The sequence below is a fragment of the Thamnophis sirtalis genome, unplaced genomic scaffold (assembly GCF_051295495.1).
Source record: "Thamnophis sirtalis isolate CommonGarterSnake01/CBP01778 unplaced genomic scaffold, rThaSir2_p1.2 scaffold_3, whole genome shotgun sequence".
Lineage (NCBI taxonomy): Eukaryota > Metazoa > Chordata > Lepidosauria > Squamata > Natricidae > Thamnophis > Thamnophis sirtalis.
In genome coordinates, this window is record NW_028261383.1 from 38,954,502 (window position 1) to 38,971,084 (window position 16,583).

The 16,583-nt window shown below is 42.7% G+C and overlaps 1 protein-coding gene across 3 annotated transcripts in view; it reads right to left on the reverse strand.

Annotated features, from left to right (window-relative positions):
* FAM107A (family with sequence similarity 107 member A) overlaps positions 1-16,583 on the reverse strand; it is a 75,746-nt gene that overhangs the window by 30,970 nt on the left and 28,193 nt on the right. The window contains exon 1 of one of the 3 annotated variants that reach the window (XM_087708776.1): positions 10,561-10,829. The exons of the other annotated variants lie outside the window; for them this stretch is intronic. Coding sequence (XP_087564902.1) covers positions 10,561-10,639 — 79 coding nt within the window. The 5' untranslated portion in view covers positions 10,640-10,829. Of the gene's footprint in view, positions 1-10,560; positions 10,830-16,583 lie in introns of those variants that run through there. 3 annotated transcript variants of the gene reach the window in all.

Sequence of the window (16,583 nt, forward strand, 5' to 3'; positions counted from 1 at the left end):
TGCCCTCCTAGATTTAGCAGAAGTGCGCCCTTCCTCATTGCTTTATAGATATAAATAATAGCTGTTGCAATTTGAATGCTTCTCACGTATAAATCATTTCTGTGAGATGATGGCTGTGGTTGTACAATACAGTATGTTTATCTGGAAGAGAGTGTGTGACGTTTTACTAGTTTTAATCTTCATTTTGGCCATATTTGATATAGCATGTTGTATTATGATTAATTTATGGTTCAAGGTATTTCACGGATTCAGAAAACAGATTATCCAAGTAACCAGATTAAGTGAGTTAAGTAAAAAGGATATATACGCATTTCATTAATTTTTAATGCTGTTTTCTTGCCTATTTGCTAGGAGCATTTTGAAAGGAGTGGTTTGCAAAACATACTGGCATAAGTAAGGCATCTTTCTGATAAGTACAAAAGTAGCCACTTTCTCTGGAAAGTTCAGTGTGACTTCTTTGTAGGTTGCCCCAGTTTTCTGCCCTTTTGTGGCTATTTCAAGCTGGTAATTCCTTCCTTGAAGCATTATGATAGAAGTTATGTCCACTAGAATTTGCACTGCACTAATTGCAGTCTCACAGTAATGCAAGGTGCAGACTTGTTTTTGTTTTCCATCAGCTTGTCACATCAGGCTTTGTTTTCCATCAGATTGTCACGCTCCTGATGCTGAGTTTGGGCTGAGAGGGAATGAGTGGACCAAGGTCACCCAATTGATTTCCATGCCTAAGAAAGGACTATAACCTGAGTTTCCCCAATCCGACTCCATTATTTCTACACCACACCGATTCTCTAGGTTGAGGTAAATGAGCCAGAATTGCTCCTCAACCTGGAAATCTGAGAAGTCCCTTGGTGAGGGAGATGGGCGGTTTTAAAATTGGATAAACGAAAACAAGCAAAGAAACAAAACTTCCAAAACTTCTAATGCAGGAATTAGAAATTTCTAACTAGATTCATCTTGGGACACTTAAGTTAAGGACGTCATAGTTAGTATATTCATATTATAAAATGCAGAGTATACATTTCATCAAACCAAAAAGCGTATTTATCAGTGGTGAAATTCAAATTATTTTATTATTGGTTCTGTGGGCGTGGCTTGGTGGGCATAGCTTGGTGGGCGTGGCAGGGGAAGGATACTGCAAAATCTCCATTCCCACCCCACTCTGCTGGATTTCACCCCTTGTATTTATCCTCGGGCAATAAAACAGCACAGAGAAGGAAAAGGAAGGTTAATCCTGACAGAAGACTCCCCCTTCCAAGTTTTTTATTTTTTATAAATGCATCAAATCAATGCGGGAACAGTGTGGCACCTGGGTGTCATACATTCTAATATAAATAAAACAAGTAAAGTTAATCATAATTATTACATTCAGCCAACATGTTTTTCTAACAATAATAATACATATTTACATTAGGTTGAAATCTATCATTGTTCAGTTATTCCACATTTTCTTTTATTATTACTTTCATTTTATTATATAAAAATGTATACACTAATATTCCCCCTTCTCTTATTTCTATCACTTAGTCTAGCTTTTAATCATATCACCCTTTATTAAAAGGTTTTTCCTTTCTTTCCTATCTAACTTCTAATCATGTCACCTACCTAAAAAAAAGTGATAAGCAAAGAAAGAAAAGGAGAAGCAAATCAAAACAACAACAAAAAAGAGGAATCATCCATCATCTCTTGCCTGCTTCAATACTTTTAATTGCTATGCTTTAAGAGAGAGGGAAAGGTATAGGAAATCAAAACAACAATGGGGAAAAAAATCACCTATCCATCATCTCTTGCCTGCTTTAATTGCTATGTTTTTTGACTTGCCTTCCAAATTCCCCTCTTAGCTCTTTATCTCTGTTTACGTCTGCTTCTTGGATGTTCAGTCTAGGTATTCCACCCACCTCTACCCTCTTCCACTGCCTAATTTCTAAGATTTCTACATAACCCCCCCCCCCCCGAAAGAAGACTCTTGTGATGAGTTTTTTCCAGGCTATTTAGGATTTCTCCTTCCTCCACTGTTGAACAATTGGACAGAAAATCTCTCTGGGTCTCTATGCTCCATGGAACCTATAGAGCATTTCAACTTATTCTCTGAATAACCAGTAATCTCACCATCATTGTCTTTAGAATTCCGAGATACGTACTATAATACAAGGATGGCAACTAGGAGACCCTCTAGTTTGATATTGGTGCTGTGTCTTTTAAAAATAAATATATCATTTTAGGCCTGAAATATCTAACTTACATGAACCCTTGTCTCTTTCCAAAGCCCTGACCATAAGAAAAAAGTCTAATAGAAGAGAATATATGTAGTTTAGGGTTGAACTGTGGCGTGCTTGGTGTTATCTGGACTTGGCTTACAAAGTAACTAGAAGCTCGCTGGGTTTGATTGACCATTGATTTTGAATGACCATTGACCATTCTTGGTTATGTATTTAGAATATCCTGGCCAAAGATACCTGATCCAATTCTTTCCTAAAACAGGGAAATCACTGCCTTTCCATACATTCTTTCACTTGAGTTGAAAGTATTCTATCCTCCAATTTTTCTACCTAAAATCACCTTGAGTGAGAAAGATGGGAGGCCCAATATCATCCCATCAACTTCTGACTGAATATGGAGTTAACTCTGAGCCTTCCTGGTCTTGGTCCAACATACTAATTCCTACCTTATTTTGGATGATTTGTGACTGTCACTGTCAGCCTATCTGTAGGATGGTTTTGAGCAGGGGGAGATTGTCCTAAAAATGAAATGTGCTACCTTCAGTTCTTTGAAGAAGGAATAGGATCCTGAATGGTTTTTCTTGCTTTGTAAAAAAAGAGCTATATCACAAAGCATTGTCCTTGGCCATCTAAAACTGCAGAGTTAAAAAAAAAAGAGTAAGAAATCAGACACCAGCTCTTAGCAGTATTTTTAGCATGGAATTGTTCCTGTATCCTTGTTCATATATACAAAATCATGTGGTTTTCCTTTAATGAATGATTAGAGAATGGAACATAGAGCAGAGGGCATAGATTTTGATAAGAAAATCTCTAGGTACAACCATTTACATCATCAAGTAAAAATAGGAAGTTTCCTGTCTAGAAGTAATTGTCAGTCAGACTACAGACTAGATGACTAGCTCTAACTCAAAAGAAGGCTACTTCTACTTTTATGTTGCTAAAATGGGATTCAGAAAAAGAGAACATTGTCAACATTTCAACAGAGTTGGGTTTATTTAACAACAAGAGTAAGGTGGGCATTTTAAAAGTGTTCATACCTGACCTTAGTAGAGAAGATACGGGTGGGACTAAGCTACCCCTAGCTAGATGAAGAGCTTGTTGGGAGTGGACTAGATGACCTTTATGATTCCTTCTAGCCCTATAATTCTAGTTGGACAATCACATTCAACACGTCTACATCATTGACTAACCATGAGGTTAGAGGGAAGCCTTGGATGGATTTCTGTAAAACTGATTTACATATGGATACATGACTTGGGTGAAGGGTTAGTATTTATGATTATCAAATCTGAAAAGCTCTTATCAAAGATCAAATGCTTTAGGGCAGGAGTGTCAAACGCAAGGACTGTGGATGGATCCATCCCATGGGGTGCTTAGCCTGCGGGGCCATCCTGGAAACAGTGAATGACTGGCCCACAATGCTTCTGCCAGTGAAAATAGAGCTTGTGAGGGCTGCGCATGGCTCTCCTGGGCTGCTTTTTTAGCTGTGATGGCTTCCTACAGCCCTCTGCCAGCAAAAATGTAGCTCAGGACTCCCAGGCTCTATTTTCACTGGCAGAGGGTTGCAGATGTCAAGCTGGCCACGCCAACCCCAGCCACGCCCACTCAGCCCCCCAAGTTCAAACACAACCCTGATGCGGCCCTCAATGAAATTGAGTTTGACACCCCTGCTTTAGGGTCTACTTTGACTGATTTAATTAAAAAGTTATGCTTGGATAAGCTTCTATGAATGCTCCACAAACGATAAGTGTTATGAGTGCTAACAAGTATTTGAGTGCTAACAAGTATTTGAGACAAATGTGTTGGTTATTTATTTCCACATAGTCACCGATGATTCAAATACAGAGATAGGTGCAATGTTATTACAGGAATATGACATTTTTTTTTCATTCTTTTTAGAAAGAGTGGGCTAAGGGTGAGTGAGACTGGTTTTCTATTAAAAAAAACTTTTCCTCCCATAAGCCACATTAACCACCACGCACCCTAAACTGCTACACAAAGGAATTTTGTCTCAGTGATGCTATATTACTAGATTGCCTTCTGTGATTTTTGGAAAAATCAGGCAGTTGAGTTGCAGGTCCCAAACCCCCTTAAATATTGCCTACCTAAACTAAACCTTTCCAGTGCTGAATTTGAAGAATAGTAGTTCCAACATATCCAATGGGCTTCATAACAGCAGGGGTGAGCTGCTGGGATTTGGGAGAACCTCTAGCTAAGATTCTGTGAAGTTCGGAGAACCCTCAAATCCCACTCCTGGCTGGCCTTGCTCACCCTTCCCCTCCCAGGAGTCCCTACATGGCCCATTTTGGATGCAGGTAATATAATACAATAATACAATAGCAGAGTTAGAAGGGACCTTGGAGGTCTTCTAGTCCAACCCACTGCCTAGGCAGGAAACCCTATACTGTTTCAGACAAACGGCTATCCAGCATCTTCTTAAAGACTTCCAGTGTTGGGGCATTCACAACTTCTGGAGTCAAGCTGTTCCACTGATTAATTGTTCTAACTGTCAGGAAATTTCTCCTCAGTTCGAAGTTGCTTCTCTCCTTGATTAGTTTCCACCCATTGCTTCTTGTTCTACCCTCAGGTGCCTTGGAAAATACTTTGACTCCCTCTTCTTTGTGGCAATAGCAATAGCAATAGCAGTAGACTTATATACCGCTTCATAGGCCTTTCAGGCCTCTCTAAGCGGTTTACAGAGAGTCAGCATATTGCCCCCAACAATCTGGGTCCTCATTTTACCCACCTCGGAAGAATGGAAGGCTGAGTCAACCCTGAGCCGGTGAGATTTGAACCGCTGACCTGCTGATCTAGCAGTAGCCTGCAGTGCTGCATTTAACCACTGCGCCACCTTGGCTCGTGGCAACCTCTGAGATATTGGAACACTGCTATCATGTCTCCCCTAGTCCTTTTCATTAAACAACACATACCCAGTTCCTGCAACCGTTCTTCATATGTTTTAGTCTCCAATCCCCTAATCATCTTTGTTGCTCTTCTCTGCACTCTTTCTAGAGTCTCCACATCTTTTCTACATCATGGCGACCAAAACTGAATGCAGTATTCCAAGTGTGACCTTACTAAGGCATTATAAAATGGTATTAACACTTCACGTGATCTATCCTTCTGTTTATGTAGCCTAGAACTGTGTTGGCTTTTTTGGCAGTTGCTGCACACTGCTGGCTCATATTTAAATGGTCGTCCACTAGGACTCCAAGATTTCTCTCAAAGTTACTACTATTGAGCAAGTACCATCTATACTGTACCTGTGCATTTTGGGTTTTTTTTGCCTAAATGTAGAACCTTACTCTTTTCACCCTTGAATTTCATTTTATTAGATAGTGCACAATGTTCAAGTTTGTCAAGATCCTTCTGTATCTTAAGCCTATCTTCTGGAGTTTTGGCTATTCCTGCCAGCTTAGTGTCATCTGCAAATTTGATGAGTTCCCCATTTATTCCCTCATCCAAATCATTGATGAAGATGTTGAAGAGTACTGGGCCTAAAACAGAGCCTTGGGGTACTTCACTGCATACTTCCCTCCATGTAGATGCAGTTTCATTGAGGACTACACGTTGAGTGCAGTTGGACAGCCAGTTACGAATCCATCTGGTGGTGATGCTGTCCAATTCACATTCTTCTACTTTATCTAGTAGTAGGTTATGGTCTACCTTATCAAATGCCTTACTGAAGTCCAAGTAAGCTATATCGACGGCATTTCTCTGGTCCACTAATTTTGTCACTTTGTCAAAGAATGCAATAAGATTAGTCTGGCATGATCTGTTTTTGACAAACTCATGTTGGTTTTTGGCTATTATTTTGTTTACTTCTAGGTGTTTGCTAATTTGTTGCTTGATTATCTTTTCCAGACTCTTTCCTGGTATTGAGGTCAGGCTGATAGGTCTGTAGTTTCCTGGATCTATTTTCTTTTCTTTTTTGAAGATGGGAACCACGTCAGCTCTTTTCCAGTCCTCTGGCAGTTCCCCGGTGCTCCAGGATCTTTGAAAAATACAATTCAGTGGTTCTGAGATCTCGTCTGCCAGTTCCTTCAGAAACCTGGGTGTAATCCATCTGGTCCTGGTGATATGAACTCATCTAGGTAAGTGCAAGGTGTGCGCGGAGATTTGGGGAGGGCAAAAAACGGGCCTACCGGAAGTTCAGAAAGGCTGGAAACAGGCTCATTTCCAGCCTCCAGAGGACCTCCAGAGCCTGGGGAGGCCATTTTCGCCCTCCCAGAGGCTCGAGGAAAGTCTCCGTAGCCTGGGAAGAGCAAAAACACACACCCCCGCCATTATGCAGGAGGCTGACTAGGCCATGCCCACCATGGACATGCCCACCCAGCAACCAGGCAGAAATCCCCTTGCTAAATCTTTTGAAGCCCTCCCCTGCATAATAGGGAAGACTTGGCACAATGCTGTCCCTTGTTTAGACGTTTACTAGTTGGGTCTCACTATCTCAGAGAGAAAACTAGCAAATGTTCAATCATAAACAAGAATCTAAACTTCCCTGCAGTCAGAATAGTCCTAGTTCAGATTCATGGTACCTTTGCAATAGAGCTGCAGGCATTTAAGTCTTGTGGAGATCTTGTATCTCCCACTGCATCCTTGTTGGAGATGGTTTTGACTTCTAGGTTCACTTACATAAACTTTGCAAAAGTCTTGTGGACTATTTTATTCAACGTATCACCATGTAAGCTACTGTGGACCACAGCACAATCCATCCAATTAATTGAGCATGTTTCCAAGGAAGGACTATTGCAGGAACTCTTGGTGGCAAACAGTTAAAACTGAACATTAGACTTCATGTCTGAATGGAATAATTGATCCTGCCTGCCCATTACCATTAAATTGGACACAATTTAAGGCCCTGGTATTGATCCTTCAAGTCCTAATGGTTTAGGACCAGACTATCCCAGACAAGGCCCGACAAGGAACAATGGATGGAAACTGATCAATGAGAGATTCAACTTAGAGATAAGGAGAAATTTTCTGACAGTGAGAACAATCAACCAATGGAACAGCTTCGCCTTCGAAAGTTGTGGGAGCTTCATCACTTGAGGCTTTCAAGAAGAGACTGGACAGCCATCTGTTAGAAATGATATGTCAGAAATGATATAGGGTCTCCTGCTTGGGCAGAGGGTTGGAATAGATGACCTACAAGGTCCCTTCTAACTCTGTTAATTCGTAATCTATCCGAGAGATCACCTTTTTCATTACAAACCTGTTTGGTAATTTAGATCAGCAAAGGAGATCATTTCTAAAGATGTTCCTGTAACCAGCAGCTTACTCATAGACCACACAGGAAACAGCTTGCTTCTGTGCAGCTCCCCCAAGCTTTCAACCAACACTTGATTTTAAATTCAATTGTATTGATGGTATTATGTTTTATATACTGTACCTTGGCTTAACTGTGGTAAGCTGGTTATATAACCATGAAACTGCAGTATATTTAATATTGCTTAAAAATGGAGCTAGTAGCCAAGAGAAACAACCCAACTACTGCATCTACAGGAGAACAATAAAGAATAGGTGGAACAAACATTCTCTGCCTCCTGGACTTTGACATATCTATTTTTTTTTAAAACAGACCAGTTAAAAAATTTCATTTCTTGCTAACAATGGTGTAAACTGGATTCCTAGGAGATTTCCTCTGTCAGGTAGCTTATTTTTGTGAAACGAACCATGAAGACTTGAATTTAGTACAGAAGCCTCTCATGTTGTGACTTTTCCAGCTGCTTTTTGGGCAAGACAGCTTCCAGCAAACATCTGCATTACTCCTAATAATGTCAATATTGCAGCCCTCTTGGGCACCTTCCAAGATTGTGGGAGCTTCATCACTAGAAGCCTTCAAGAAGAGGCTGGGCTGCCATTTGTCAGAAATGGCGTAGGGAAGTGATGGCTAACCTTTTTGTCCTCGTGTGATGAAAACGTGCACATGCCCCCACCCACAAGGCAATGCACTCTCCCTGGACACGCATGTGCAACCCCCCCACGCATGCATGCATGAACAACCCCACCTGCAAGATACTCAACCTCCTGCACCAGCCTGGGTAGGGGGGAGTTTTCACCCTCCCCAGGCTCTGGAGGCTTTCCTCAAGCATCTGGGAGGGCAAAAATGGCCTCCCCGGGGCTCCGCAGGCCCTCTGGAGGCACGAAACAGACCCGTTTCCGTCCTACCAGAACTTCAAGGAGGCTTATTTTTTCCCCTCCCCAGGCTCCGGAGGCTTTCCTTGAGCCTCTGAGAGGGCGAAAACAGTCTCCCCTGGGCTCCAGAGGCCATCCCTGAAACCTCCTGGCACCAAAAGCAGAGTGGGGGGGGCATGCCATAGGTTTGTCATCACTGGTATAGGGATTTAGACGTACACCACATTTATATAATACAATACGAACAGGAACTTCCTGTTCTTTATAATAGCAATTATCAATCGATACCACTCACTTTATAATATTTCCCCTTCTATTGTATTTCATTTGGATTTCACCCTTCTTAACCCTCTTACTTCCAACTCTGTTAATCTGTTATCTGTTAAAGATGGGTTGGGACCACAATTCAGGCGTTGGAGTTCTTATCAGATCAGGGTTAGACTGACTCCAGGACTAGGCACAATTCTTTCTCAGCAACAACGATCACAATTGATTGTCTAGCCAACTTTTGGCAAACCCATTCCATAGTGTTATCTCTTTAAGCACCTAGGACATCGTGCGATTTCTTTATCTGTGGTATATTTGCTTCAAACCTTTGGCGCGCGCGGCAATTCCAACATCGTGACTTTGCTTACCAGAACCAAGCATAGTATAACTTTAGATGCTGCTTTCTTGTTTGTCTATTGCCCAGAGATGGGATTCAAATTTTTTTTTTTACTACCAGTTCTGTGGGCGTGGCAGGGGAAGGATACTGCAAAATCCCCATTCCCTCCCAATGGGCTGGGACTCAGGAGGAAAAGAATAGATAGGGGTGGGGCCAGTCAAAGGTGGTATTTACCGGTTCTGAACTACTCAAATTTTCCGTTACCGGTTCTCCAGAACTGGGTCAGAACCTACCACCTCTGCTATCGCCCATCCTCATGTACCTTCTAAGTATGTAACCTCCGAAAGACCTTTTTGTGATGATATTTGCAAATATATCATCAAATAGCACAATTTTGCTTTGTATTTATAATACAACAAGGCACCTGGAAGCTGATTTCATCTTGGGTATTCAAACTTCTTCCTCATATTTCTGGAGTCAATTCGCATTAAATTCTACAGATTATGGAGCTCTCCAATGAATCTCTTTGCTACAAAGACTCATGCCTGATCATGCACATAGTAATCCACCTGGAAATTAATACAGAGGTGCAAACTCAATTTTTTATTTACTTAGTGGCAAGCATGCCCTGCTCCAAAATGAAACTGAATTTTAAAAAGTGGTCAAAAGATTGCAGCCAAGTAAGTATCATGACGCACATTTATTCCTCTATTATTCTATTGCTAAAGGGTTAAGCACGCTACAATTCATTACTCCAGTAACAAATTACCTTTCTAAAAATTATTGGGAAAGGGGAAAGGAGTAACAATGCTGATTTTCCCGCAACCAGCTGTAAGTATTTAAAAATTATTTGCAGGAATCCAATTACCGGTGCATACATATTATATTTTGTAAATAAAATCCTAATAAGTTTAAACAGTGATAAGCGCTGTGAAACTATGTTATCACTATACATCTTTAATCCTCTGCCTCCTCATTTCATTATTAGATCATCATTACCCACAGTCTTGTCATAAAACAGCCCTCCCCTCCCCCAGTTACACAGTTTACAATGTGAGACAAATGTCAAAATGTGGGTTAACGTCTTGGCTGCCTTTCCACTGAAAAATGTCTTGCAAAGCTCAGCACAACTCATTTCACAGCTTTCAGATTTGGCCATGGAAGGGAAGGAAGAATAGAATAGAATAGAATAGACTTTATTTTCACTCTGAATATAAACTAATCGGCATAAATCAAAATGAAATTACTATATGCATACAGCTCTCAAAAGGTCCAATATACAGTACATAAACATGACAAAATAAATAGAAAATCGTGCATATGTCCACATAAATTATATGCAAGAGAAACAACACAGTCTAGGAAGTGAGGAAGGAAGGGGACAAAGGGGAAAGGACGGGGAAGGAAGGAGCATTAGGAAACTCAGCAGTCAAAGCTCAAGGGTGGCATTGGAGGTGCAAGGGAAAGAGCACACACTCCCATACGCACATCTGCAAAGAAAAGGGGCGCATCACGTTGGACTAGGTGGGCAAGCTCCACCTTGCAAAGCCAGCATTGGCTTCTCCTGTTCAGTCAATACCTCCCCCCCAGGTAAATCCTTACCTGATTTGACTAGCACCGCTCTGTACAACCCCGTCGCTCCAGGTGGGATTCTCACCTGGTCGCCCCTCCTCTGGCTCATCGCGCCGGCAAGTGGCTCCTGGCGGGCTCCGTAACTCTACTCGGGCTGCGCCAAACCCCTCTGTCTGCCCTCTGCCTTATTGCGCCGGGGTTTCTAAGTGGGCATGACTTTGGGGCAATCGTCGGAGAAGCCCTCTCGCTCCCGCACGGATCTTTTTCTCAGGCGACGAGTCACGTGAAAGGCGCCAGCGGCCGTTCTGTACAGCCGCCGCCGCCTCCCCCTCCCCTCCCCTACGAAACCTTTCCCGCCCCCCCCTCGGATCCTGTAACGTGGCATGAGTCGCTGTGCAAAATCTGTGCAAAGCTCACACTTTGGGGAAGGTTTGGGGGTGGGAGGCTCGCAGACGCGTTTTGTGCCAGGTTTGGCTCACTCCTGCTGGGAACTTTGGTGACAAAGGCGTGCAACTTTCGGTATTGAGAATGAACCTTTGTGCTTCTTTCTGGGAGGTCCACCGCGCCCCCCACCCCCATGCAATGTTAGCAATTAGGCAGCACTTCGACGAGAAAAAGAGACCTATAGAAAGCGGCCTCCGACGACGACGAGCTGAGCGTGGAGTTGGTTCGAAACGGGAATGAAGGCAGGCAGGAACATTTGCTCTGCGCAACTCCTACGCTGCGAACGGCAGTCGCCAAATCAAAGCCGGCGTCATCGCCATCCTCAGCGCTCAGGTTGCAGCGCCGTTTAGAAATGCTTACAACCCCCCCCCCCCAAAAAAAAAACCACGCTGGGCACTCAGGTGACCCTGAGGACCCAGATGAACCTCCAAGTGCTTCAACGACCCTCTAAAAAAAGGATGCCGGTGACCAGCTGTCTGCAAGGAATATAAATTCTTCCATTCCTCCACCATCCAGTGAGAGTTTAAGAAGCTTCTTGGATGAGAAGCTCTTCGAAAGGAAAAAGCAAGAAAGTTCAGTTGCCTCCTGAAACCCCCACCCCCACCGGTTTGGGGGCAATATGGTTGACTGAGAACCTCTATAGACTTTTATGCTTAGCAAAACCCAAGACCAGAGGTTCTGACCAGTTCTGGAGAACTGGTAGTGGAAATTTTAAGTAGTACGGAGAACCGGAGAAGGACAAATACCACCTCTGACTTTCCCCACCCCATCTATTCCCTGCCTCCCGAGTCCCAGGTGATTGGGAAGGAATGGGGATTTTGCAGTGGTTGCATCCCTGGAGTGGGATGGGAATGTGGTTTTACAGCATCCTTCCTTTGCACGCCCACCAAGCCATGCCCATCAAGACATGCCATGCCCATTAAGCAACGCCCACAGAACCAGTAGTAAAATTTTTGAATCCCACCACTACCTGAGACCCTTTGAGAGCATCAGATATGAATCCCGTTCCTCTGTGATTTTTCTTAACTCCCTACTGATTGAATGAACTCACAGGCAGGCAGGATTCAATCAAAATGCTGAGCCAAATGTGTGAATGTTAGTTGCAGAGATTTTTGTTCCTTGGTGGTTGTTCTGACTTGTTCCTTAGATTGACAGAGCTCGGTTGCCCAAGGCTCACTGACATGACTCATAGATCTTAAAGAATGATATAAGACTCCAGCAAAGATCGCAAGCTATGAGTAAGGAAACTTTAGCTTTAATGCAATGAATTTAGGAAAAGGAGGATAAAAAACAACAGCGGTGCATTTGTGTCATTTGTCTAACAAGGCTATCTGGGCTAATGTGCACATGCAATTATGTCATTTGCACAAATTGTATCCCTGGTGCGCAACATGCATTCTGATTTTAACAAGACAATCAAGAATGATGGATTCTTCCTTCCCCAATTAGTCCATTAAATGAACAACAAGGACAATCCATAAATCTAATTAACAAAAAAGCCGAACAAATAAATCAAGATTTCATGGTAGAGGAAGAAACATTTCTTCAGATATTACCCTGTTTTCCTGAAAATAAGCCTCCACAGACAATAAGCCCAATCAGGCTTTTTTTTTGTAAATATGTTTTTATTTTCCATTTTCATTTTCGTACAGTCACATATATACTGTGCATAACCGGGGCCATATAACATTAAACAATAAACACAGCCATTCCTCTTGTCAACAATACCCCCCCAAAATAGAAACCCAATGTACCTCTTCGACCCTCCATATACCCTTTCTTTCGCCCCCCTCCAACTTTCCATCTTCTAGCCCAATCGGGCTTTTGAGTGCATGCGCTAAAACAAGTCCTCCCCAAAAGTATTGCAACACACCAACAGCCATGAGGTGACCACACTCGTTTCCTTCTGCACCTCAAAAATGAGACCTTCCAAAAATAAGGCCAAACACTTATTTTGGGGGTGAAAAGAAAACAAGACCCTGTCTTATGTTTAGGGAAACATGGTATAATTTCCAAGGGCATTTTTCTATATCATTTTCAGCCGTTTTAATGGGGACTGGAAATGAACTGGGAGCCAATGCAGTCTAGTCCTTGCATTAAAACCACAATTAGGACCAGAATTTCTGTCCTTAAGCAAGGTGGTGTAGAAAGTTAGCACCCACCCCTCTCCTAGAAGAATGAAATATTTTGAGAAATAAAAAAGCAGAATATTATATTTCCCTGGATTAGAAATGAAGAAACAGGTTTTTAGAGGGAGAAAGCAGCCCCCATCTTTTCTTAATAGCCCACAGCAGATTTCAGCAGTTAAAACATAAAAAGATAGATTAAGAGATAAGTGATAAAGAGATAGATAGCTCTATTCATAAGCAAATACCCCCACCCAAGATCCAACACAAGAAAAAGCCATTAAGCCATAAATAGGAATTACCCAACATCAGGGCTGTCAAACTCCCGGCCTGCTGGCCACACCCATGCCTGGTTTAGTGAGGGGGGGGAAAGTCCTGATGCGTCACGTGACACCACCATGCCAACGTGAGTTTGACACTCCTGTCCAATACCCTTTAAGAACACAAGCCTCTTCAGCCTCTTCATTGCATCATCTCAGCGGTCCAAACTTCAAGCAAACTTGGGAGCTCAGACATCCTTTAGAGCCAGCTATAGCAATAGCACTTAGACTTATATACTGCTTCACAGTGCTTTATAGCCCTCTCTAAGCGGTTTACAGAGTCAGCATATTTTCCCCAACAATTTGGTTTATAGCCCTCTCTAAGCGGTTTTACAGAGTTACCATATTTCCCCCAACAATCTGGATCCTCATTTTACCCACCTGAGAAGTTTGGAAGGCTGAGTCAACCTTGAACCTGGTGAGATTTGATCTGCCAAACTGCTGGTAGCCGGTGATCGGCAGAAGTAGCCTTCAGTGCTGCATTCTAACCACTGCACCACCACGGCTCTATGTAGCTCTATGTAGCTATGACCCCTGCATAACCCCTACAACAGCCAATAGAATACATGTTCTTGCACAGGAACAGGAAGGTCAAGTGCAAAGCCCAAAGAAGGTATAAAAGCCACCCACTCTTAGCTCCAAGTGGTCAGATGCACCCGAACCATAAACACATGGTTCTGTTCATCAATAAATGGACCCTCTTTCCAATCAGCTTCCAGCCTCCCTTTTGTCTCCAGTGCCTTTCTCCTGACTTGGAAATGAACCAGATGGATATTTCTTCCCACAGTGGTTAGGTGAGTTGCACCTGATTTTATCTTCATCCAAGATATCTGGTTCTAATTAACCGTCACTTGTTTGAACATTTTGTCCAGGAAAGGAACATTGAGCAGCTTATACTTCTCCGTCCGAGTATATTATGTTCCAGACTGTCCACATTATGATTGGCTTTAATGAAAATGAGATCATTTTTTAAAGGAGCCATTTATAAGCTCCTTAATCAAGGTGAATATCTCTGTCATATTAAATGTAATAAGCCAAGAAGAGAAAGATTGAGTAAACAGGTAAAATGGCCGAACTCTATTAAACTAATCTAAAAGGTAACAAAAACAAATCTGACTAGCAGGTATCCTAGACATACTTTAGAAGATGAACTGCCAATACTATAGAATGAGGCATGATTAAGATGATTAATTTTATCCTGAAAGTGATATGTTTACCCAAATGTTTGACACCATGCTCCCAAGGGTTCTGAACCAGTACCTCTCAACCTTGGCAACTTTAAGGAATGTGGACTTCAACTCCCAGGTTAACCCAGTTTGCAGGCTGTTTAGGGAACTCTGGGAGTTAAGGTCCACAAGTCTTGGAGTTGACAGATGTGAGAAATATTGTTCTAAATGGTCATGTTGGACCACTTCAAAGGTCTTTGTTGGGCAAAATTCACTGGGAGAGAAAATTATTGGCTTCGTCCCATTCACTACCTCAGAATAGTCTTATGAATCCTCTAGATCAGGGGTGTCAAACTTGTCACAGCGGCATCATTGACTATTCCCCCCTTTACTAAATTGGGTGTGGGCAAGGCCAGCATGTGACTCATCCAGCCTGCAGCCTGGGAGTTTGACAGGCGTGCTGTAGATAATTAACAATTGACATCATCTCCTACCTTGGGATTTAGTCTTTCTCTGTGGATCTCATAGAACTGTTCTAGCACCATTTATTGGAAATCTGTTGTATGTCAAAGTCACAGAATTTAAGGTCACCAAGTATTAATACACAGTGTGAATTGGCAAAGACAAACATGGGAAATTATCTCACAAAATGGAGGAAAACATATCCCAGATCATTGGTACATGGGAAACTTTCTTTTTGAAAAATCTTAGATTTTGGCTGCAAAACCTTATATATATATATATATATATATATATATATATATATATATATATATATATGTGTGTGTGTGTGTGTGTGTGTGTGTGTGTGTGTGTGTGTGTGTGTGTGTGTGTGTGTGTGTGTGTGTGTGTGTACACACACACACACATACATATATTGAAAATGCTCTTGAACAATGTTAGAATAAGGAGGAAAAAATGCAATTTAAACACTTCCTAGGACAACGATGGCGAAACTTTTTTGGCTCGCGTGCCATAAGTGAGGGGGGGAACGCAGGGGGGTAATATGCAGGCGTGCTGCACCCATAATGCAATGCGCGACCCCCCAGTGTGCATGCATGCACTACAGCCCCCTATTTTTTGCATGCTTTTTTTGCCCTCCCCAGGCTCCAGATGCTTTATAAAACAGCCTCCCCCCCCCCCGGAAGCCTTCCAGAGGCTTCAGGGACCTTCAGGAGGCTTCCCCGAAGCCTCCGGAGCAGTCAAAATGACCCTCCGAGCAAACCGTAAGTCCATTCCTGAAGTTCTAGTTTGCCTGTAGGGCCGGCTGCCCTGTCAGCTGACCAGTGCGTGCATGCGTGCTGGTCAGCTGACAGGGCAGCGCCTTGCGCACCCTGACAAATGGCTCCACGTGCCACCTGTGACACGCATACCATAGGTTCGCCATCACTGCCCTAGGATAATTTAAGACATATGCAGATCTGTACATTGGAGAAATGAAACAACCCATCCACAAATGCATGGCACAACATAGGAGAAAAAAACCCATCCAGAGAAAATTCAGCAGTCCATCTACATTTGAGAGACAAAAACCACATTTTTGAAGACAGAAAAGTCTTCATTCTGGACAGAGAGGACCATTGGTCTGAAAGAGGGGTCAAAGTGACCATCTACATTAAGATTGAATAGTCCTCCCTCAACAAAGGGGGAGGGATATAACAACACCCATCTCCTATTTACAACACAGTCCTTTCAGCAGTTCAAAGAAGGTTCCACACCCATTTGCCCTCTGATTCAGGTGACCCTGAAGACACAAATAAACTCCCAAGGGGCCTCAATGATTCTCACAGACCTAATGACTCACCTTTAAAGTACTAACAACCAGATGACTACAAGAAATATAAATCCTTCCATTCCAGAGGTGGGTTCCTACTGGTTTGCACCAGTATGAGTGAACCGGTAGTGGAGATTGCGACTGGATCACTGAACCGGTAGGGACGGCTGGCTGGCCACACCCCCGAACCGATCCCCCATTGCCCATGCTGTTGCCAGCATGT